We start from the raw sequence: 25276 nt of genomic DNA, 5'->3' as shown, positions 1-25276 counted from the left end.
TGGGTGAAAGTGGGAGGGCTGTAACAACTCGTGTGACAACCGTGCCCTTAATTCTGAGTCCTTTGCCTTCCCGGGGCGTTAATGCTGCATCTTGGAAGCTGTAAGAGGTTGAAGGGATAGAATCTAAGACCTGCCGTGAACTCTGTCTGAGTTAAGCAAGACTAAGGTTGCTGTGGTGAGAATGAAATAAAAGCACCAGCTCCCCTTCTCCTCCCCCTCCAGCTGCTGGGAACCGAGGCATTCACAGCCTGAATGTATTTCCTTGATTGCAGAAAATGTCTTCTTCCAATACGAGTTAGGGACGTTTCAACTCCTCCGGGGGCCTGTGAAAGCCCTTGCTGCAGTGTGGGCAGGGGTCCTGCCGGCCCACTGCCCAGCTGGGACTTCGGAGTCTGAAGTCCCATCTACCAGTGTGTCAGGACCCTCTGAGCGGAGCGGTGCCAGCTGCGCCGCAGGGAGGGCTGAGCGAAGGAGAAGCCATGGAGCATGCAGGATGCAGCCGCCCGCAGGTGAGAGCCGAACCAATCTCTCCTTGTCGGCAATTTCCACTTGGCAATATGTCGCATGGCTTGAGAGTCTCTCGCTCCCCAGCGTAGCTGCTTTGCACGCTGCTGTGTTTAGCTTCACGCGTGCATTTCTCACCTATTCTGACAAATGTTAACTTACTGCCATCCAAAGGACTTTGGACCGGTGTTTGGGAATGTCACAGAAATTCGTGTTTGGGAGAAGGAGAATCCCCTGTTGTGTTCTCTTATGGTTGAAGGCAGAAAGCTCATCCAGCCTGTGCTCTGGGGTATGGCTGGTGAAAAGGAGCACAAGGGAATACAAAAGTCCATTTCCTGTCACCAATGTATGTGGGGCCAGAGAGATGGAGATGTATTAATTGTTTGTGGAAGCAAAGACATTTTCCCCATCTAGTCTATTGCTCAGAAAGGTATTAACTCACTGGTGAAACTTGTATTACTTTCGCCTTAATGAAATTAGGCAACGAGTGGTAGACAAGCGATTACTTTAATAAAGCTGTCCTTTTTGGAGGTTTGAACTCCATCTACTTAGTGATCCACAGAAGGGGTTCTCTGACTGTAATTTTTGTGGGTTGGCTTTGCCTGGAGGTGCACTGGGTGAGTGCTGAGCACCCGTCGCTCCCGTTCCCAGCGGCACAGTCAGCTGTGAGTTCTCAATACCTCGAAGGGACTAGCAGGTTGAAAAAAGCACAGCAAAAATATAGGCTGTCTGATGCCACCGTGCTTATTGTTAGCTCCCTTCAGGGTGTATCATCTGTCTCTAAGCTATTCCGATTCCTATTTCAGTTCAGAAGTTGCTGGCAGCTGCTCTGCTCCGTCATTAGAGCTTCTAACTCGAGCATGGGAGCGACGGGGCTAAATGCTGCCGGAGCTGGTGAATGGCTTGTGTGAAGCTGAATGGCATTTTATCCAGTCAGTGATGTTTTGTCGTGAAAGAATCATATGTGCAAAGGTACAGCAACAGCTTTTGCTTCTAATTAAAGCTGCATATGGGACCTATGGAGCTATTGGGACTATGGAAACAAAGCTGCAATATAGGTTTTTAAATCTGTGTGCAGGAGTAAAGCCATTAGTATTTAAGGTTAGTATTGGCTGTTAACTGTCCCTCCCCAATCCTTTCTTGGTTAATGAAAATAGCTGTTGAATAAAAATGCAAAGATTTTGAGTTGTGAAAATGTGTGTTTGCACCGCTAATCACTTGAAAAAATCAATCTCCAGAACTTCATTTGTTAGCAGCAGCTGATTAGCTGCTCTCTATGCTTTTTCCCTTTTAATAAAACCCCTGAGTCGAACAACAGAAGGACTATAATTAAGGAGCCTTTTTTTTCCTTTCCCTGTGACATTCTGGCAAATGTTAGCCGGCGGGTAGCCTGGCGCAAAGAGGACAGAAATGCCTTTGCAGTGTTTGCATAAGCCCAGGCTTCACCTGTGCCGACGGGAGACGGGGGCTTTGCTCCTCCCGGCAGTCGCCGTGACAAACACGGGGTCTGGTTGCCGTTGTGCTGGATTCAGCAGCGCGCTCTGTCCCGTGCTCAGCTCTCCTGGCGGGGATGCTCTGCCTTTGCCAGTTAGCTAATTGTTTAGCTAATTGTACCTTGAAGGTGACAACGGGAGCCGCAGCAGAGCCTGTTTCCCCGTGCATCTTTCTCAATGGCCCCGAGTTAGATGATGATGAAGACGACCCAAAGATCTTTTGACCTAGCAAAAGGTAACTCAAAGGTTAAAATTCTGTGCTCCCGTGTTTTACCCTGGAGAGTCTTGGCTTGAATGGGAAAGAATAATTCTGCAGGCTAGGGAAACGGATGCATTAAAAACATAAAGATTCATGTTTCTCTCAAATTACTTCCCTGTTCAAAGCTGTGTTACACAATTTGACTAGCAAGGACATAGGCGAAAAGGGGCTCAGTGGACAAAGTTGAGGGCTTTGGTTTTTTTCCTGACTGGTGCCTTCTGCTTTCTAAGTGGCCACTTACTGGCCATCTGGCATTGATAATATTTTTAATATGAACAATTAATTAGATACAATCTAAGCATAACACTGCCTTGATTTTCCCCAGTGCAAAAAGTAGTTTGTACCCATAAAGCTCCAGCAGGAAATACACCAATAAAATAACCACTCCTCTTAAACTTTGTGCAGATTTGGTTCTTTTTCAAAAAAAAAAAAAAAGAATGTTCTCCGAGCTAAAGGCATGCCTTGAGCAGGTATTTGCTGTGTGATCTAACTTGCCCAACCCAGCCTGTGCTTCAGGTGTACCAAACCAACCTGCTGCCTTGGCCAAACAGTAATGGCTAATAATGATAGATTGTGCCATAATAGTTTTATGATGTGGACAAATAATTATTAGGGACTGAAGCAATTCCATCAAACCCTGTGACTTGTGACCGAGTTGGAACTTTAACCCTGGTCTCCAGAAATAAAAAGACAAAATGTCAATACAATAAAAGAGTAAGATGGGCAAAGAGTTTTGGTTATTTTTCTTTCTTCTTTTCAAAACTGAGCGAATTAAAAATCTGATTGTTTCATAAATCCAGGCTCTGCATATTTACGGGGAGGTCACCAGGAGAAAAATATGTGGAACTTGCAGAATTACTAGCAGAATGGCAAGCACGATGGTGGAACTGGACAGACAGCTCAGGCGGTTCATGCACGAAGCTCAGAAGGTTTGGATTCTCTTGGGGTTTTGTCTAAGTGCAGCCGTATAAATTAATTGATAATAGAGTGTCTGAACGCTTTCAGTCTATAGTAGTGTCGGTGTAAGGTGTGGTAAATTGGCAAACTGAGAGGTTGTTTGGGAAGAGGAGTTGACGCAGCGCTGGTGCAGGAAGCGTTGCAGGCGCTCCCAGTCAGGTGCAGAAAGGGACTGCTGGTCCTCCCAGCCTGCCCGGGCGAGCAGGGGCCGCTGCTCCGTGGGAATCGGAGCAGAGTAAGTAGACCCGGGCAGGGATCTAGACCCAAGTTTGTCCTGACCTTTCATGACACTTAAAATGAGGCAAATTGACCTGCAAACGTCTTTTCTTTGTGACATCCAACAACTTCACATTTTAGAAGTATTTGAAGAGCAAATACCGCCTGGGAAAAGTTGTCTGTCGCATTGGAAGCACACTAATTTCCTTAAGAAGGTTCAAGACTTAGTTTTTAACAAGGATATTGCTGTACCTGTATCTTCCGAGAGTTTTGCGAGTAATGTGTTTTGGTTTGTTTTTTTTTTTTTTTTACTTTTTTTTTCTCCAGAGGATCTGAAGTTGCTCAACTAGACGTGGAAGTAGGGTGTGTAATGAGGCATGGCAAACCGCTTTAGGCTGGCCATGCACTCTATAATATCAGATCAATTGGCCATCTGGCTTGGGAAACTGGAATCTTCTCAATTACCAAAGTGTACGTATCCCTTTGGGAGCTGCAGTTAGCTGCTGAGCGCTTCGACCCTTCCCCTTCTGATGCGGAACATCTCCGAAGAGTGCCCCGCTTTGTTCACGTGTCCTTCACGGCAGCTCGCTGACAAGTCCCGACACAAGACAGACACCAATCAATGGCTTATTTTTAAATGTTAGTGAGATGGAATTTCAGGGAGCCTTCATGTTAATGTCATTTGGCATTTACGTGGAGTAAACAGCAGACAAGGAAGAGCAGGCTTGAATTTGGCTGCAGGAGAGTGATGTGAACGCAAGCCCTGCCTGCATTTAACTGTCGGAGTTTGTTACATCCCCTGCAGGAGGATGCGGTCGTGGTCGGTGCATCAGTTGGAGTATTGCTGTTCCTGGGACTAATCCCTTTTGTACGTTTGACAAATCCTTATTTCTGGAGTGTCTCAGGTGTGCTGTGGAAATCACAATACTGCCAAAATCTCTGGGAAGGAGAAGGATGAGTCTGGTACGTGGTAGCCCAGTACTCAGGGACTGCGCTGGTAAGAAGCCCATGGCTTGCTTAATGGTGCCCAAGGAGTTGGAAAGCGGTCCCACCGCGTAGCTGTTCTGGCTAAATACTGTAAGAAGCTTTATCTTTGCTCTTTCCCAGTACGTAAAGGAGCGGTAGAGAGAAGGAGGGAGAAGGAAATGGAAAATGCAGGTAGAGCAAGCTGGGCACCGGCTGCGTGTGGGGTGGGGGGCACAGGACCCCCACCTGTCCTCAGGAGGTCTGTCTGGGCTGCAGAGGTGGCACCTCGCACTGACGGTGGATGTTGGGTAAACGGTGTAATGAGGCTTCTGAGAACTGAAAGACTCCTTTCATTGCCTAGAGTATAGCTTTGCTTTCTTTCCAGCTGGAGGAGTAATGTCAGAGTCAAAGCACATAGAAATCCGGGCACGCGGGCTCTCGAGAAGAGCAGGAGAGAAAGCAGCGCAGGTAGAAGTAGATCTAAGGGACGGGCTAAGAAAGAACAAAGCGTGTGAACCCGTGTTATGAAGGGACTAACAGGGATCGTCTGAAGGGTGCATGGCACAATGCTGGTTTGACTACCTACCAGCAAAAAAGGACTATGGTGTGGTCAGCAGATGTCTTGGCAGGATCAAAGCCTTATTTTTAAATCTGTCCATTCCAATTCCAGCGTTTGCAGCTAGAAAAAGCACAGGTGGAGCAGGAGCACCATATGGTGAGCACGGTCCTCTCCAAGATGGGGCTGGAAGTGGGGGCCGGGCTGCCTGCTCTGTTCAGGCGATTTCATTTCAATGCTGAGCATTCGGTTCGCCACCGCTCGGAGGCTTCAGCTTTTAGAGTAAACACGGCGTTAATGTGATTGTGCTGAAGGTGGTGCATGCGTAATACCTGCCTCGGGGCTCAGTCTGATTGCTCTAAAGGTAAAACAAATAAAGTCAGTATAAAAGGTTGACACGTATTCCTGAGGATCAAATTTGACATATTTAATATAAAATGTAGATGGGTGTAATTTGCAGGATCTCTGGATTCTGGTCATCTAAGGCAGTTCTGCTGGTCTCTCTTTCTGTATCTGTACCACGTACTGAAACATGAGCTTCCACACCCATCGTGATTCCACAGATGAAGTGGGCAAGAAACTAATTTCTATTGATTTCAGCCCTGCTTGGGTCTATTGGATGAAACAAAAGAAAAAAAAATAAATTACTTTTTGCCTTGCCCGTCTGCCCAGACATACCAGGCTCCTGCCTGCTTCATCGGTGGCTCCACATCACATCTGCTCACCACTGCCTCCCCGATGGCAGCCTTCGCTCTGGCAGCCAGGTTGGCCTCCACCAGGGAAATTTGGATTTTTTTTTCTCAGAAAATTCGGCTCCCAGTTTGCCAGCAACATGAACTGGGATGGAGAAAAAAAATTCTCCAAGGTGGGGAGATACTTGACCAGAGCCAGCACCAGGCTTCCCGTGGAGATGAGCGGTGGTTAAGCGATGTGCCATGGCAGAACCGCAGGCACTGCTGGCCATGGGCACCCTCACGGCTCCTCTGTGGCCAGCTCTCCCAGGAGCGGTTTTCTGTTAAAGTTTTAATTAGGGAAATTCATGATTATACTTAAGAAAAAGCATTATATCTTACTGAGGATGTGGGGGTTAGACTAGAAGATCTCAGGAGGTCCCTTCCCATCCTTAACGACTCTGTCTTTCTCTGTTTTTAAAGCCTTCTTAATTATTAAACTAGCAGTTGATGTTTTTGAGCTTTCCCAAGACTACAAGACACAGCTATTATTTCTTCGCAGCAAATGTACTGTAAGTCTTGATTTTATTAGTTTGACTGTTCATAATTTTTCTTTGCTCATAATTTTTGTTCATAACTTGCTGCTGTTATTCTCAAATGCTTTTTGTACAGCTGCTGCACGTCCCCTTCATTCAAAAACATACTGAAAGGATTTTAACACTAACCCCACACAGCCTTTTAACACAACTTGAGTACTCCTAGAATCTTAGTACACTGTGTATTTTCCTTTTGGAAAGAGGCAAGGACTCAAAGCTGCGTAAGCAAAAGCTAATCAACTCTGTAAATTGCTTAGTCAGTAAAGTAAATGATACTAACAAAACCCAAAAGTTACTTTTCCCTTGAAATATTTGATTTGTCCTGTATTTGAGTGAGTAGAGACGTGAGGTTTAACAGGATGCTCAGGCTCACGTGATTGTTGGAGCTTTCTCACATAATGCCCTCAGTATCTCTGCGCTTGGCCTGTTTGCGTGATGGGGATGGGAAAGAAAGAAACTTTTTGTTATCATTCATCAAAGAGGCTTCCAGCATGCTTTTTTTTTTTTTTTTTTTTTTTTTTTTAGTTTAGTGTCAGAGCTTGAGTTTCCTGGAACATCAAGCAGTAATTATCTCCCTGTGTTTGATGACCTTTCAGTCAACTCAGATTTTGCTTTTGGATTCAATACTAATTCTGTGGCCAATTTTTAAAGGAGTCTCAACTTCATCTTTAATTAGAAGGCAGCAGTCTCGCGTTCAAAGTCACAGGACTTCAGTTACTTGAACTGATGATTAAATGCAGTATATGCAAGCTTTTGTATGCATGCCTAAACACAGGCAAAAGTTTTAGCTGGTTTTAGTTAACACACAGCACTTCTAAATGTGTTTATACTCTCATGTACTTTAGATTTTGGGTTTTCTGCCCGACAAGCGTGCGGTCTGCCGCTGGCTGGCAGGAGGTTCTGCGGTGCTCAAAGGCTGTGGATGACCCTGGAGAATGTGCTCTCTTAGGCTCACGTTTGCGGTCACTAGCCCGGATGGTGGCATTCAAAACTGCTGGAGTGTGACATTTTCCACAGTTCCTCCCTGCCCTGGCCTGAGTGCCGCGACCCGGCGCTTCCCTCCGAGAAAGCGCTGGAGACAGACGGCGCCTGCGGGAATCGCCCTGGTGAGAGCCAGTTTCGGAGAAAGCGTAGGCTGTGTTTCAGACGGATATTTGGTGTTGGTTGAAATGAATGACACGTGTCCTGAGGAGGAGATCTTTAAGGCTGATTTCTAACCAGTGCAGGAGTGCGCGGTGCATTTGGTGTACGTGGGAACTTCACCCGCTTACACGGACAGGAAGGTCTGTGAATAAAAAGCTGGAAGCAGTGAGATGCTTAAAGCCATCTGAAATGCAAAAATGTAAATGTGTGCTGGATAGGATATCGTGCCGTGCTGACAACCTTGCTAGGTTGACCGATAAAGCTATTCTTTACAAATAGTGGAATATTAGGCCTGGATACCTTAAAAGACACTATTTACTGACTAATTATTCTCCCAAAGTTTTATCCCGTTGGTGTGGTGAGGTCCCTCTGACCTTTACTTTGGAGTTCCTCAAAGGAGAATAAGCTCACAACCACGCGGCGAGGCTGCAAAATGCCCATCCTACGGCAAAGCCACAGGTCGGCTCTATTCTCAGAGCAGCCCACGGCCTTGGGCTCGTTCGGGCTCTTTGCTGTAAGACCTCACTAAATCTGAAACGAGAAGGCTTGGGGCCCCTTGCTAACATCTTGGGCACCTGATGGCCTTGTGTTCCTGCGAGGAGAGCCCATATTTCTTACCTCTCCAGGCACGGCTGCAGTGTGTATGTGGGTTTCCCTCCCGCGTGAGTTAGATATGAAATGCTTCCTGCGCCTTTTTATCATTATAAAAATGTCTTATGAAGATATGATGCTCAAATAGATTTTTTTCTCTGAAAGCCCAGGTAGTTGCCACAGTATATTAAGTATATTATATGTGTGTATTTTCATGCTGTTTCAATCTACTCTGAAGCTTATAAACTGTATTTCCATTTTCTTGCAGAATCTTCCTGAGTCTCCTCCAGGGTCTGGGCTCCTGTGAGCATTCAGCTTGGCTCCGTCTCGCTCCGTTCTGCTCAGCTCCTTCCCTGCCACTTCAGGGTCAAGCCCCTTCCCCAAAATCCAGGCTGTTCAGCACTCATTTCTGCAGCTGAAGAGAGCTCCTTTAGTGGTGGAATCCATCCCAGAGGCAACGGGAAGGGGTAAGGACTGCGAGGCAATAGCTGCTGCTAAGTTCTTGCAGTTACTTAAAAGGGGAGGGGATGACAGCTAGATAATCGTGTTGAGGAAAATCCCAGAAGAGTGGGACAGTTGACTCTGGTGAGACAAAAGGGAGTATGAGGACTCTTTTGTGATCTCCTTTCTTGTTTCGGTCCACACAAAACTTCTTGAATTTTATTCTTGCCTCGATTTACTTCTCATGGTTGCATTTATGTGAAAAACAAACAAAACCCCCTCACCTCGCACCCCCAAAACCCAACAATCTAATGTGGATTAAATGGCTTCCGATCGTCAACTACTGAGGAAATATGGGAATATGATCAGACTGCAGTCATGGGGTGTTTTTTAGTGGTGATTATAGCAAATCAGTGGCAAATGCTGAGATGTTTCCAGGTAGAAATTGAAGCACGGGGTTGTCTGACACAACTACATCATCCAAGTTATTTTAGCCCCCAAAGTAGTAATTTTGTTGTTTGTTAATAGACAAATCTGTTGGGCTGTGTTGAGGACAAGAGAGAGATTTGAATGCGCTGGAGAAATGTAACTGTGGCCCCGGAGTTTGCGGAGGTGGAGGCTGTGCAGCAGTCCCTACAGAAGTGTGTGCCTGGGAAATCCACCCCTCGCCGAGCCACCTCCGGCCCTGCGGTTCTGGTTTCATGGAATTAAGCACTGCAGAAGTCTCCAACCTAAAAATGGAGCTGGCAAGGGGGTATAAGTGATTCTCTTTAGAGGGACCCCAAACTTTGAGAGCTGCTTCTGACTGTAGAAGCCATTCTTGTTTGGAAGAACTAATTCATGCAGCTGTTACAGCGCTATCTCTCCACGAATTAACAAGTTTTCCTCACTAGGTATGAGGGTGAAATGAATTCTGCACAGAGAATAGCTCCACCCAGGTGCCAGTTCCATCACATTATGCAAATAGCCTGTGACTAATAGAGAAGCCTATGAAACGAAATAAAAGACATCAGTCAGTGCATTTGCATGGAAACTAAGCTGTATGCCAAAGGAACCTTCTTTAAAAATGAGTGGTAGCAGACAAGATAATTCTAAGGTTGCCATTGTGGAACATTTTAAAGTGTCTTATTAACACAGAATTCAAAGGACAGTGTTGTTTTTTTTTTATTTATGGAGTCTATGAGGTTCCACTAAGTACATCTGCAGTCTGTCTGACCATTTGTTGTGAGTTTACTCAAAGCTTTGCTATAATTTGCTCTCCTCTCAGACTATTATTCAAAACAATGAGGAAGAAAAATATTTTTATATGTTGAAGCAAATTTCAAATAGGTTGGTGTGTCACCCCTATGATGGGCCTGGGGGAAGTGGAGAGTTGGGTGAAAATTAAAAAATGGCAAGTCTGTGAATATGAAGGATGATTTTTCTCCTGGAAGCCAAATCCTATTTTATTTCCATTAAATAACATCCAGAGCTGCAAGTGAGAAGATGGCTATGTTGTGTTGGCCACTGTGTGTCTTGTAAAGCAGCCCCTGCCCCACGCACTCTGCGCAGGGGGAACAGGAGGAGGAATTTGGGACAGGACGTGCAGGGCTTAGAGGACGTTCTGTAGTTAGACCGTGATAGTTTGTGAGTCCCAAGACAATCTTTTGGTTAAAAGACCTCTCTGTCAGTGGTGATGTTTTGTCGTCTTCTTTTTACTTTGTTGTCAGTCTGCCCCACAGGTTATTTCAACCTGGAAAAAGTGTCATAAATGTTTTAAAATGCCGTTCATACCTACATGAATGCAATGGTTTTGAAGCATTTACAACAGTGTAATGAGGACATAGTGTGGCAACTTGTTTGCAGCTTCCTTTTTGTTTGTTTGTTTAACATTGAAGGATCCCAAATTCTGGGGCAAAACTTCCGCGGCATCTCTCTGAAACGCTGATACCGTTCCTGAGCATCAGACAGCGTGTGCTCTTGCTAGTCCGAAGCTGTGCGTCTTCTGACCAGGTCATGCAGAACTGAGCACATGTGTAACCTTTCAGTGGGGATGGCAATTTGCATTTCTGTTTTCTAGCCAGCCACCATTCTGCCAAAGATAGGAGTGTCATAATCTGTGAGACATTGTTTCTTTCAAATTTGGTTAAGATTGGCCAATGGCTCAACTGTTATTGGGGTCAAAAGGACAGGAGCATAATGGTATAGACTTTGTTCTATAGGAAAGGAAGCTAAAATCAAGATGTGCTTTGAGTGGCATGGAGTGGAGCTTGCTAAATACGAACCATGGCGTAAAATAACATATTGTAATTGTCTTATATGGCCACATTTCTATAAGCATGTAGTTACCTGCCTTGCCATAATTTCTATTCCTCGAATCTGGGTAAGATTCAGACACTTCTTAGATGCAAAATTTATCTCCTTGAAAGTCAGCTCTAGTGTTTTTCGGAATTTTACCTGTTGTGGTACAGTTTAGTGCAATGTTAATTTACAGTTATGTCAAGGTGCCATGCAATTGATGCAGCTGTGATGTAACTTTAAAAAATATAATGCAAGAAATAGAAGTAGTGGATCAGGGTTGGGTAAAATAAAAGCATCTCGTCTTCAAGGCTGGAATCTGTCACAGTAATATGTGTCATTGTTAAATCCCAGAAGTTTTTATTGTATGTGATAAAATATTGATAATGCAGGCAAATGTGGGATGAACATTTTGGCTTAAGCAAGAAAAATCAAAACTATGTTTCTCCTACTGAGATATTGTTGAATTAAAACACAGTAGTAGATGCTACTTTGGAAACAAGTACGTACCAACTGGGCTGCAATGCAGCACTCACAAGAGCTGTGAGTAGATTTGTACAGGATTTGTGCTGCAGGTAAAATTTCCTGAGCTGCTGAAGGCAAGCTTCCACTCTGACAAATTGCACAGATTATTCAATGTGTCTGCAAAATGTCTAAGAAAACAGTATTCCAACCACGCTGATTATATTTGAGTACAAATCATAAAGTACCATAGTAAAAAGTTGCTCTGCCCTTGAGGCATAAATTCACTTGAAACCTCCCTGTTTTATGATTTTATCCTTCACCAAAAAGTATGTCAGCACCATGAGCCCTGAGAATGTTCTCTAGGTGTTTTTAAGTCCTTCTTTCTTGTGGAAAAAGCAAATACCTAATTTTTCACCAATCCCTGTTTATCTAGTGAGTGGACATGTGAAATGCTAAACCAGTTTCCAGAACTGTTTGTGTGAGAATTGACCTATCAAGATTACAGGCAGTAAAATTTACCAGCCGGGCAACGCAGCAGTTTTATACAGGGTAATATTTATTTGTCAGTAGATGGGAGGAATCAAAGTATTTAAATAACACACAGCAGTGGCACTGCTTTTGTCCACGTATATAATTACAGTCAATGATCAGCTGAGTTCTCTGTTCAACAGAATAATTTTCACAATGACTGCCATTTTCCAAGTATCTAACTCTAGTTATATGTGCTTATAGTTAAACCAATCAACCATAAAATACAAATACATGTAAAGATATATTCATTTACAAAGATGTTTATAAATGTATTGGTCTGGTCTACATGACCGAACCACTTGAACAAGGCTCTGATGCAGGTTTTTTAAAAAAAAGATCCCTGCTAAGACTTTGTACATTTGGAGAGCATTCTGGAGTTCAGTAGCTTTCAGTAATTAATTCCATGTTTCTGTTTGCCCGAGGAAGCTCACAGTCCTCTATCAGGTTGCATCAAGTAACAAGACTCTGGTGAGCAAGGCTGTTATAATTTTGTCTACTTGCTATACCAATAAAATTAGGAAAAATAAAGTTATCAGCATTACCTAACACAGAGCCACATTTGTCAGTTTAATATTATGATTTGAGGAGCGATTTTAAATATTGGTTATTGCAGAGTTACATACATCAGCATCACACACCACATTGGAGTCCATAACGCTTATGTATTAAAAATAAGCAACTTCTCTTTGTCTGTTCCTATTCCTGTCAAAGTCAGTTCACTCCTATTGGCTTGTCTGGAAATGAGGTATCGGAATGCACAGAAAGCCAGTGGATGTAATGAGAGAACATGCAGCGTGAAGGGCGACATCTTCAAGACAGTGAAGATACGCTGTTCGGTTAGCAATGAGTTTTAAAAGTGCAGCATTAAGAAAAGAGATACTTGATAAGGGAATGCTCAGCACAGAAATGGAGCATCAGCACTTGAGTCAAATGAAAGTGTAAGGAAGAAATGACAAGAAGAAATCAAGGCACAAGTATTATTATTCACATTCCATTCTGAAGCAGTCTCGCTGCTCAGAGAGCTTCCACCTGGTAACAAAGAACCCTCTTATGCCAAGATTCAGACTACAAAAATTGATTGCTTAACTCTGATCAGGATGTCAGGAGTAGACAACTGTTGTTACAAAAAGCAAGAGCTACCTTTTTTTTTTTTTTTTTTTTTTCTAGCTGCTTAATGCCACAGAAACGTCCGGCCCAAGTGCTTGTAGGGTGAGATGGTAAAGGGAGACCATCCGTCGGCATCCCTGGCCTTCTCGTAAGGTCACAAGAGTTTCTGCTGGCCCACTGACCACATAATTTAGACTAGTGTTAATTTCCTGGCTGTATTTAAACCACTTGGGGCCTGATACTAAAAATAGCTCTGCTGTGAAACTAAGCACACTTGGGCATGCCCATGGGCTGGGAATACTGGTATGGGAGCCACTTAGGTGAAGTTCACACCTGGGAATCTCAGCTAGGCCTGATTCAAACACTAAATACTGTCTGAGATATTTGCCATGATGAGAAATTAGCGTAATCTGAACTATTGTGTCTAATATTAATAAATTAGAGGATATTGTGAATGTCATGTGCTAGTGAATTGTTTTAAGCATTGGCCCTGTAGCTGTCAATGTGTGCTTAAATATGAAGAAGATGGTAGTAGAGATTGGTATTGCAAACTCAGAGAAATCAAGTTGATACCCCAGCCTCTACCAGGTATGCCACCGTAATTTGTTAAATTGTTCAGTCAATGATCTTCTGACAATATTAGATGGCTTTCAGCATGGGTACTGGAATCTCCAAGAAAAGTGAAAATCCTGGATGAGATTTGATCTCAGTTAAGCAAGTAAAATGGAGATAATTACTCACTTTATCACCCTGGAGCCTCGTTGGTGGACCAGAGAACCAACTCCATCACCTCCCCTTCACCAAAGCATATACCTGATTACGCCTCTCTGATTACGCATGGTACGTCAGCAGTACTGTTGACAGGAGTTACTGCTTTCTGCTTGGTTAAGCTCCTGTTGTGCTGAACAAGCAGAGGGTATGTATCAGCACTAAAGGGAGCCCAGTGACTGAGGGTTGGAGTTAATGGAAATAATTAATACTGAGATACTCTCAACAGTCTGATCATTAGCCTTTACTAGGTATTTAGCTGTGTCCCGTTTTTCCTTCTGTGATGCACAAGGCAGGTATTTAAGTTGTGGTTATATACGCACTCTACTTTAGATGCGTTATGTTTGACCTAAGTAGAAAAAAAGCCACCCTAAATTACGCCAAAACTAAGCCATATCTGTCACTCAAATACTTGATTTACGACGTCACCAATTTTGCCATTCTTGCTTTTGTGAGTAGTGCTGCCCTTGTGACTTCAATGGGATCGCGTCCTAATAGATCTCAACGAGTCTTTTTGCTCAGTGTGGATCAGGAAGCAGTTAAAACGCCAGCGTATGTGCAAGAGCTTGTGAGGATCTTCTTACAGAGCTCCTCTGATGGGTGGAGTAACGCAGCCGGTTTGCACTAGTGCTGTAGCTACTGAACAAGAGAACTATGACCTGACCGAGTCTTTTAAGAACTGTATGACTACAGAAAATGATGGTCCCTATCCAAGAGAATTTTATGGCCTTAAAAAAAGGTGTAAAAGGGTAAGTTTCATTGTAGCTGAATCACCAAGGAGCTGATTGTAATCTGAATGTTAATTATTTTTGCTTAAGTGAGGCATCGATAAATTGCTAAAATTAGAGAATAAATTACAAGGAATTTTATGTACAAGTGTTAAAACAAGGGTGATTTTGGCACTCAAACAAAAGAAGGGGCTTTAGCAATATAGGTAATTAATTATATTTAACTCAAACAAGAGACAGCACGGTGAGTTGTTGGCCTAAAGTGTTCTAAGTAGTGTATTTAAATAGTCCAATATTAACTGATTATTCATGTTGGCACTGTAGCATGGATGAGGAATATGTTAGGTTATATTTTTATGGCCGAACTGGAAAGTGTTTTTTAAAAATGTTTTAGTTTGAGAAAAGTTGTGTTCAGTATTATACCTTTAGGCTTCTATGCACTGTGTTACAGAAGAAACTATTTTCAAACAGTCCAACGTAAATGAGCATATCTGCCTCAAGTGTGGCCTCTTGCTAGTGGAGAAATGTGGGAAAAGATATTTCTGAAATGAAAACCTAATTTTCTACTCAGAGGAACCTATAATCTGGACAAGTAGCTAAAACAAAATTTACTCTGAATTCATAATGTGTTTGTTTGATAATTGAGATTCTAAAAGGTCTGTTTTAAGGACCAATAATGATGGTAACAGAGAAAGCAATCATCTGTACTGGTGGTTTGGAGTAGAATACAGTGCTTTTAGGAGAAATGCTAAATTTATATTTCATCTTGAACAGCATCAGAGTGGAATTTACAGTACATCAAATGGGACCTGTACCAGTGCTCATAGAAAAAAAAAAAAAAAAAAAACAAAGAAATTCCAACTCCAGCCTTTTCCATTGTTAAAATACAATTTCTAGGCTGAACTGGGGCTGAAAGGAAGATGGTGGAGGCTTAGGATAACTTTAAAGGCCCTACCTTACGGTGTGAACTGCCTGTGAACTGTTGTGCAGATGAACCAGAGATAGGAACAATGTAGGGCTGGAAAATTAAAAGGCCAGAAAGCAGCCTGTGAAAAGGCTGATGAAATTAGGAATGCCATAGTATTCACGGCTTATTTGGGTGAAGCCAGGTGTTTAGGAAGGACAACCGCATCGGTGGCTGAAATGGAAATATCTTTATTGGTGCTAAGGTAGCGTGCCAGTGACTTGGAAATTGTGGATTTAAAAAGTAAGGTGTTAATACTGTTTATAATTCATTATTATTGATCTTTAGGACTCTCAGAAGTGGTTTATTAGAGTTAATACCATCATAAAGTACCTGTTAAGAGTATGCATATGGGAGCATAATCCCGGTTTTGCTGAACTAAATGCAAAGACTTCCTCTAAACTCAGTGATAACATGATCGAGACCTACACAAAGAAGTCCTCTGCAACAAAATACAAAATGTTGGAAACTGCTGTTGGATTATTTTAGATATCCACAGGGTGATTATTTAATTTCAGAGATCCCTTAGATGCATCAGTTTGCAGATTTGAAAGGGCAATATTCTCATATTCCTCTTGTGATGCTGAGCATCTGCAGTGGTGAACTAATACTATCAAATCCTTCTGAAAATTCCTGTTGAGAAATCCATAAAAGATGGGATTGATACATGTTGAGATCATGGCCACAAGGTGGCATATTGTAAATGCTAGATTATGATTACAGCTCATTAGGGCCTCATAGTTCCAGTCAAAAACAACATTAAATATATTGAGAGGCAGCCAGCAAGCTGCAAAAGTCACAACAATTGATATCAACATCATATTAATCCTTTTGTTTTCACTCAGTCTGGTCTCATTCTCTCTCATCCTGTCTATTTTACCATGTCTTCTTCGAAGACATACAAATATCCTGAGATAGCAGATAAAAATAAACCCCAGTGGGAAGCAGTACTGGAAAACCAGCAGGCTAGTGGTAAAAATCAGTCGTTCTGTAATGGATGGCCATGCTTCGATGCAAGCAACCTTGTTCTTGTAGAAATCACTATGGAAAGATAGATGTTTGAAGGGTTCATCGGTTAATTGGTGAAATATTAAAAAAGGAATGGATATGATGAGAGAAAGCCCCCAGATGAAAAGAATTCCCCAGTAAGCGTGCGAAATATTAGGCTTCCAGCCACGTGGGTTCACAATTAACTGGTATCTCTCAACAGCAATCAGTACGAGTGAGAAAATGGAGACTGTGACAGATATACTTTGTATGAAAGAACTTATTTTACACATAGCTTCCCCAAATATCCAGTAGTCCATTAAGGTATATGCAACTGTGACGGGAATACACATGATACAGATCAAGACATCTGATAAAGAGAGGTTGGCGATCAAAATGTTGGTAACATTGTGAGCTTCTTTCCGTCTCTTTATTATAATAATCAGGCAAAGATTTCCAAAAAGCCCCACTATTGTAACTAATGTGTAGGCTGTAATAAGCAAGAATTCTGCAAGGAAGGAAGGTTGGCATGTATCAAAGTGCAAAAACTGAGAATAGCTAGTGTTAGAGACAGTTTGATTAGACAGAATCTCACTGGGATGCTGAATGGCTTTATCCATCGTGAAGCATCTCCCAACCTATGGACAAAACTTCGTGTTCTTTTTTGTACGGAGGTTTCCAAGGCAATAATTACTATAAGTCTGTCTTTGTAGCTGGCGTCCTTGAAGTTTTGAGCAAATCAAAACTGATGTAATTAACTATAGCACTGAGAAATCCTGAAAGGAAAAGATGGTGGTTGAGGATTAGTAGGTTTGTGTATATATACAGGGATGGAGGTTGATGCTCCTTTTTGGAGGTTCTGCACTGACAGTGTTATAGTACTGTAACTGATTGTGATGTATAAGAAATAGTAGAGATAGCTCTGTTCAAACTTATATCAACATTTTCATACAAGTCCTCCTTTACCAACTGTGGATAAAATTTGCTTTTCAAAACAAAATATTTTAAGATCTGTCTCAGCTGAAGATTTAGCAAGGTTTCAATCATAATAATAATCTGTTGCTTTTTTATTATCAGAATGATGAAGAATTGGGTCCTGCCATCACATCACCAGCTTTGGAATTACACTTATATTTTCTCTAGAACTACAAAGCAATGTGAGCTACTACACCAAATCCCTCTGGCTTAATCAAAATGATGTGTGTTTGAGCTTAAGTGATATTCAGCACCTCTGTGAATGACATCTTTAAGGGAGCTTCCTGTTCTGCTTTTGTATTAAAGATAACATGTCTTTTTTCCTCAGTCTTTCGCCAAGAAAGGTTGGACCAGATGATCCTTAAGGTCCCTTCCAACCTGGTGTTCTATGATTCTATAAATCTAATATGAGCAAAATGTAAACCAAATGAAGATTACATCTTAGTTATACATAAAATTATTTCCATATCGGTAGTTGCCAAAGGTTGTCTCATTTCCCTACACACTGTTTGCTGTTGTACAAGTTTGACAAATGATGCCCCCAAAATTTTCTGTGGTTAAGTACAACATACACTGAAGAGACACAGAGTTGATTCTTCTTTCAGTTCTAACTTAAACAGTTGTCAAGCAAGAATTAGTACAATTCTGTTGTTATAAAACTAATATTAATGGGAAGAATTAGGTTCAGCAGAATACCTTGATAGGTTTGAATATATCACTGCGTTAAAGTTAATCTTAAATAAAAGGCTCACCAGCTTTCTGGCTATGTTTCCAACCTGGGAAAGGAAAAAAGAAGGATCTAAGAGTTACTTTGAAATATGTTCTACACCTATACCTTTCCAAACTCAACTCTGGCTCAACTCACCTTAATTCCTTTTTGAAGTAGGAATTATTGTGAAACTAGCTGGAAGGAGGTCATTCTTCACCCCTAGTAATAAGTACCATAGTGTTGAGAGCCTGTGGAGAAAGGAGGATGAAGAAGGAGTGAAAAGTTAAAGACGATGCACAGAAAGAGGGGGGAGGTGGATGTTATATCATTACTAGAAATAATTTGTTTATATGTAGAAGATTTGTCACCACTTTTTACAGAAATTATTGCCATCATTTAGTCATGAAGAATAAAAAAATGCTTGGTCACTTGCGTGAGATTGAACACCAAATCCAGGGTTAAAAGAGGAACGATGATTCTGTAACTGTTTGCCCCCAGGCACCCTAAGAATATTCCAGCTAGAGTTGTATCCTCGACTGCTTTATCCTGATACTTCTGCATGACATTAGTTTGGGTGCTTCAAATTAAGATTCTAAAAAAACCCAATCCTTCCCCAACCACCTTTGGAGGATCTATTACCACTCTCATTCTGATGAAAATATACTTTTCAACTAGTGTAGTCATGTTGGAGTGAGAAGTGGCTGTAGATTTATGTGACTAGATGTGACCCTGATATTCCAAATATGACTTAATTTGTGGTGAGGGGCTAACACTAAGCCCTGTAGAATCCCTAAATAACCCAGCTGCCTCGGTTATAGCTATATTGAGGGAACGGCATAGAAACTTGCACAATCATGCTGCAAAAGCAAAAGCTTTTGAAGTCTAGTGGCTCAGATAGACTTTGTAGTCCCTCACAGGTGTCCCTAGTCCAGTAGGGCAGAAACAAGAGCTGTGTACTCTACTGTCAGTGCACCAGCTTGCAAAAACTCTTCTCCAAATATGTCCAGGAGAAATGGAAGGGATTCTGAAGCCAGCACAGTCAGACCCTGCAGGAACCGATGATATGGCTGGGCAACAACACCTTCAGGCAACATAATGCACTGTAAACTACTTTTCCCTGGAGCAGCACGAATTGCCTGGCTGGATTTATCCCACAGACAGGTGCATGTGCTGGAAGAACGAGAGGCCAAGCAGTGGTAAATGTTGCCCTGAAGAGCTTTACTGCCCCTGTAGGTGTGTAAGGGCCTGAAGTCTGGCTGCTTTACCCCAAGGGTGATCTTTCTCTTTGCACTGCCTGTGGTGCTCACCTGACTTGCAGAGATCTGAGTCCTGCCCTTTGAGAAAAGATCAGGTGTTAGCAGGGGATCTGGCTTGGAACCAGGATACCTTCAAAGACAAGTTCTGCTCTTCCCTGGTTTTTATCTTAGCAGGAGAAGCTGTGGGTACTCAAAGGACATGAGGCTGAGCCAGGTTTGTAATATTTTATGCACTATTTGCTATGCTTGCTTATTTATCCATGGTTGCACAGCACAGTTTGATAGCGAGTGCCGAATGTCCTCTCCCAAGAATTTAATGTGGGTAGTAGGGCTTCTTTGGCACTTTCTACCACTAAGGAAAAGCCCCTGTCCTGACCTTCTGATCTCTTCACTCACTACGTTAGCTTCAGGCACACTGATCCTCTACATTGTACTTTTTCAGAAAAAAGATTAATTTCTTTTCACTGTTTAGTTTGTACTGTTAAAAAGTTTAAAAGTGTAGTCTTTAGAACATGTCATTCTGCAATTTAAACATTTCCTTGGCAATAAAACAAGTACACCTGTTGCATTTAAACATTGGGAGTATTCATTGCATTAGACCTTACTGCAGCATGTTGAACTCTCTTGTAATACATACTGGCATTTTTTAAAGCTAATAAATATCATCAGAATCAGCATCCTTGAACCACAACTACAGCTGATGTCAGAATTGAAGTGTTTAATAAGAGAACTAATTACTTCAATCCCTAATCCATACATTTTGAAAAAGATTCTCTACCATAGTAAGAGCTTAACACTATAAGAAATGATAATCCACTTAGCCTGGTTGTTTCATTCCTCTAGATGCAGAAACATTATTGAAACATGCAAAAGAAAGCTAAATGCATACTCCAAAATAAAATCAGTTTTAAAAAGGCTTTCTTTCCTAAGTATTTTCTTACCTATTAAAGATGCATAGTCCTATCCCTTCAAAGTGACCAGTAAATGTTTTGGTTGCAAACATTGTCTGTTTTATTAAGTTCCAGAGTATTGCACAGATAAAATCTGGAGGAAGCTCTCCATTCAATTTTAAATATAGGATGTACAGAATACAATACTCCTTTATACAGAATACAATAATCCTTTAAAAGATATATTTCAGTAACTTTTGCCAGAGTTTTATGGATTTTCTGACTTCTTACCTGATGAAAAATTCAAGTCATATCCACACTGCCGTTAACAATTTTTCTCTTCCCTTTTGGAGTTAATTACAAAGCCAGCAAACACATCTCCTTTGTGTATAAAAGAATCCAAAGCAAAGCCATCTGCTGCTAAAGCGTTACTTAAACTCTCCTTTCTTCTCTTTCTGAAACAAACCACAGTTCCACAATTTCCAACTGTGAGTGAATCCACCAGTCTGTAGAAAGGCTGCTGAGGAATAAAACAAGCTCTGGAATCCAAGAGGAGGCGAACAGCAAAGAGCAGGGAGGAGAAAGGGCCAGTAGTCATGGGGATGGATTTTCCTACATTGTGCAGCTTCCCTCCACCCTGTCAAACACCTTATCTTGCAATTTCATTTTCAATTATCTTATCTGTCTGTAGTGCAAATGTTTTCCCTATGTTGGATTTCATACATAAACATCTGCAGATCGCTTATTGCTTTTTTAACTGAGGGAGATATGAAAATACAGTAAGCTGCTTAGAAAGAGCATGCACACTGTATTAAGTGTATCATGTGCTCTATTGCAATTAAGATCATCATATTTTCATTATAAATTGTTATTTTAGCTTTTACTCCAGAGATATAAAAATATTCCTGAAAAGCAAAGTGTGGCACATTACACAAGAACATGTTGAAAAGAGGCCTTATTATTATTATTACTACTGTTTTTCCAGTAAAACCCCATACCTTTTATAGTCGCTTGTTTATAAAGATTAGCATTCTGTGTTTCTCTATTAAATATTTAGAGTGGATGTTTATGGGACAGGAAAGGAACTGGTCTTTCTTAGGATGTGATATTTGGTACATTGCTTTTGAAACTCTTGAATTGGTAACTGGGTCCACCTAACCCCCAGTATCCCAGTCTCTTACGCTGAACCATCCTGTGGCTCTCCAGTACTAGAGAAAGTAGAGGCAACAGAAAATAGTCTAGAGTGAGAATGTGTTTGTGTGGGAACAGACTCGGGAAACTAGATTATGATTCCCTGTTAAATTAGAGAAGTAGAAACTTGCAGACAAAGCGTTTGAGAGAGTACTGGAGTCTGTCGTACTGTGTCTGGTTTTTTTGAGAGAATGATTTTGAAAAGCAGTAGGATTTTGGGGATGAGCAAGACTGATGCTGTACTTAGAGTACAGATTAGAGCTAATTATCTGACAATATTGTTAATTGTCATGCTGTTGTATTTGTAGAAAATAGGGGTGGAGGGAGCCTCTGAGATCAGCCAGACAAACCTTCTGCTTCTAGTATATTTGTATTTACTCATCACGTGTTTGTCCAACCTGTTTTGTAAACTTCTGTAGTGATCCTAGATTATGTGTTCAAGTGCCTAATTCCCTGTTAGGAAGACTTCCTTGATGCCTCCCCCTAAAATTTCCTTCACTTTAGTTTAGCCCGTTGCTTTTTATTCTGAATTGCATGTGAATGATGAAATTTTAACCAAAATGCTACCATTGAGCAGTGTGAATATACTTCCCTAAAGTATTTCTAGCACTTGCTAGTTTTGATTATTTCTATAGTATTTTTGATATAAAGCTTTTCCAAAGTACTTTAGAATTTTGGCTTCTGGTTGTAGTGCAACCCAGGAAGTCAATCAAGACCTAAAAATGAAATGTGCTAGATATGCATCAGAACAAGCCATAAAAATGCATTACCTGTTTATAAAGGGAAATAACTTGGTAAAATTAAAAGATGTTCTGATTCTACTTATAAATTTCAAACAAAGGTCAGGTTTCTTATTTACATAGGCTTCTGTTTCTAATATAACACTGTATGCAGTCCTCCATCTGTGGAAAGACTGACGTCTTTAATGTGTGATCCCCTTGGTTTTACAGTCCTATCAATCTGCTGCCTTCCGTGGGTTTAATTTTGTTGTAACCTGTTCTGAATTAAATCACATCCAACGTCAATGGTATGTATACTAAGTGGAAGCTATGGCTGTGTATGAAGGGATCAAGGTATATTGTTTTCAGCCAAATGCTGTAGCGTCTGTTTGCAAAAAAGGTTAATGGATAGCAGAATTGTATTTACTTTATATTAATGATCACAGTATTTCTAAATTGCTCAATATTAAGTGATGGGAAAATAACCTTTATCAGTAGACACTGATAACTAACTGGACGGCAGGACGGCAACTGTAGTGAGAACTGTAGTGAGAAGCAAAGTTTATGCGTAGCCTGATAATAAAAAGTTAAAATATATTGCAGATAAGACTACATTGGCTTGCCAAGTGTAAATTTAGTAACTCTGCCTTTGTGGGATTTTGGCAGTTCAAAGACATATCCTATATCATAGGAAATGGTAGGACTTTTGATATGATTTTTAAAGAGTTTTATTAGAGATTTCTGTCTCAATTTGCAAAACAGAGGAACAAGAAACCTCAAAGCAATGTGTACTGCTCTTTGTTATACTGAATGCTAATCATTATACTGATCATCACCTCATCACAATCATTCCAATAAAGGCCCAATCCTAAAAGCTTTCCAGATATGATAGGTTAGGGGCGGACCTTCTGGGAAGTAGCTCGGAGGAGAAGGATCTGGGGGTTGTGGTAGACAGTAAATTATCCATGGCCCTGCAATGTGCCCTTGTTGCCAAAAAGGCCAATGGAATCCTGGGCTGCATAGGGAAGAGTGTGGCCAGTAGGTCGAGGGAGGTCATTCTCCCCCTCTACTCTGCACTGGTGAGGTCACAACTGGAATACTGTGTCCAGTTTTGGGCTCCCCAGTTCAAGAGGGACAGGGAACTGCTGGAGCGAGTCCAGCGAAGCCAACTAAGATGATTAAGGTCTTGGAGCATCTCCCTTGTGAGGAAAGGCTGAGAGAGATGGAACTCTTTAGCCTGGAGAAGAGAAGGCTGAGGGGAGACCTTATTATGGCGTACAAGTATCTAAAGGGTGGGTTGAAGGAGGATGGAGCCAGGCTCTTTTCAATGGTTCCCAGTGACAGGACGAGGGGTAATGGGCACAAGTTGGAACGTAGGAAGTTCCGTTCAAATACATGGAAAAACTTCTTTCCGGTGAGGGTGACAGAGCACTGGCACAGGCTGCCCAGGGAGGGGGGGAGTCCCCTTCTCTGGAGGTTTTCAAGACCCGCCTGGATGCAGTCCTGAGTGATGTGCTCTGGGCAATCCTGCTTTGGCAGGGGAGTTGGGCTAGGTGATCTCTAGAGGTCCCTTCCAACTCTGAAAATTCTGTGATTCTGTGATATGATATTCATATTGAAATCGATTGGAACGTCTTTTCCAAGCATCTGGTTATACAGCAGCTAGAGACACTACCTCAGCTTGCATAACCGTTCCCAAGCTAGTTTTAAACCAGGTAGCAATTAACCGTTACAAGCACAGAGCTCAGGGCACTATCGTCTGAACCAGACAGCTCAGCTAAACGAAGTCTGTGTCTATGAAGTGCAGTTTCATCTTGATTACAAGGCGTGCTATTACTCTGGCTCCCAGGCTGTGGCCCACAGACCATAAGTTACTTATAATAGCATATTCATTAAAAAAATTATGTCATGAAACGAACTTTTGGCTTATTTCTGGACCTTTTTCAGTTGGCATATAGTTGAGATGGAGATTGATATACTCTCTGGCTGGAAGGTTAGCATCTTTATTTTTTGGGTCAGCCAAGTTATTTTTCTTACTGAATAAGAGATAAGATATGTGAGTAATTGTAAAAGGAGTGTGACTGCATTAATTCATATTTTATAATCATTTCCAGTTTCCAAACCCTGATTCAATCCTTCATAATGCTCTAGAACTTCTCCAGCTGATGTTTTCCAAGTGTGATGTCTGCCAAAGAATGAATTATTTCAATAGCTCACAGATTTGGGGGCAATATGATTACTTGTATCTCTGTTGTTTTTTTTTTTCCATTCTACAGTCTTTTTATAACAACACTGTGAGCACCAAACCCTGCTGTTCTCATGCCATGACATCTTTCACTTGTTAATTAAGAAATACTTAAATGATCAAAAGGTTTTTCCTATTAATCTGTCTGTTTCAATTTTCCTGCATGTTTCAAACTGTAATAGCAGTTTTGATTTTCTGAATTAAAAATATAAATTCTAGATTGCTATTTTGTGTCTAGAAAGATTCACTTTTATACACCTAATATATATGTATATATAATATACAGCTAATTTCAGGCAGGTACATATTGAACTTCATAGCATAACTCCTGCTGTTTTCAAGCAAAGCTAAATGTCAGTCATGCAAAAGCACCACAAAAAACACCCTACAGACGTTCTGTGGAAGAAATAGATGGGGCCTAGGAAGAGCTAAGGGGAAAAAAGCAAGTAGACTTCAATTTTAACTGGAAAATACATAAAGAAAGATTTGCAGGGGAAAAAAGATTAGAGCATGACTGACACTGCTGCTGGCTCCAGGTCTTGCTTTGGCAAAACTTATGATCCTGGTCTTTCTCGGACGCAGATGAAGATCTACCCTTTCACATCTGTCGCAGAATTGCTAGAATCTTTGATCCTTGATAAGAACCTTGACTTTTCAGAATGTATTTTGCTGTCTTACTTTCATCCCGTCACTCCAAATTATGACCAGCTCTTATATAAACTTTTAGGAAAGAGAAGAAAGGAAATCATCAGTTATGACAGATGAGTGAAAAGATGAAAGAGGAAAAGAGAAACTGAGCTTCAGAGAGAAGAGAAGGGAGGGGAGGATTTAAGGAAAAATGGTAATGTAAGTCCAAAGCAAATGATGCAAATTCAAGTCTGATGACTTTCTACTTCACCCTTCACAAAGGTGTGTTTCTCTCTTTCAGCACACTCCTTACAAAGGGCTCAGGGAAGATTTTGTTCAGTAAAATGAACTTTTGATACTACTTACTGAAGAAATAGTTCCAGTGGGTTATTCTCTTGTTAACCTTTTTATCTGTAGAATATCTTATTTTGCATTATGCAAATA

At 41.4% G+C, this 25276-nt stretch overlaps 1 protein-coding gene and 1 long non-coding RNA gene across 2 annotated transcripts; one reads left to right on the top strand and one right to left on the bottom strand.

Moving 5' to 3' along the window:
- The first annotated feature begins 494 nt into the window (after positions 1–494).
- On the top strand, positions 495–22255 carry LOC309677068. Its single transcript, XR_014269652.1, has 3 exons — positions 495–509; positions 8221–8419; positions 22192–22255. It is a non-coding gene; the product is annotated as an uncharacterized lncRNA (long non-coding RNA).
- LOC309677067 (neuropeptide Y receptor type 6-like) lies at positions 15166–16840 on the bottom strand (the record flags this gene model as incomplete). The annotated part of the gene is made up of 1 exon (XM_082489762.1): positions 15166–16840. One exon carries the CDS (start codon positions 16838–16840, stop codon positions 15719–15721), a length of 1122 nt encoding a protein of 373 aa, XP_082345888.1. The 3' UTR covers positions 15166–15718.
- Positions 22256–25276: the final 3021 nt, after the last annotated feature.

The sequence above is a fragment of the Vanellus vanellus genome (assembly GCF_965231255.1).
Source record: "Vanellus vanellus genome assembly, chromosome: 13".
In the NCBI taxonomy this organism is placed as follows: domain Eukaryota; kingdom Metazoa; phylum Chordata; class Aves; order Charadriiformes; family Charadriidae; genus Vanellus; species Vanellus vanellus.
Note: the sequence above shows the minus strand (reverse complement) of the source record. Positions and strands in the feature narration are given on the sequence as shown.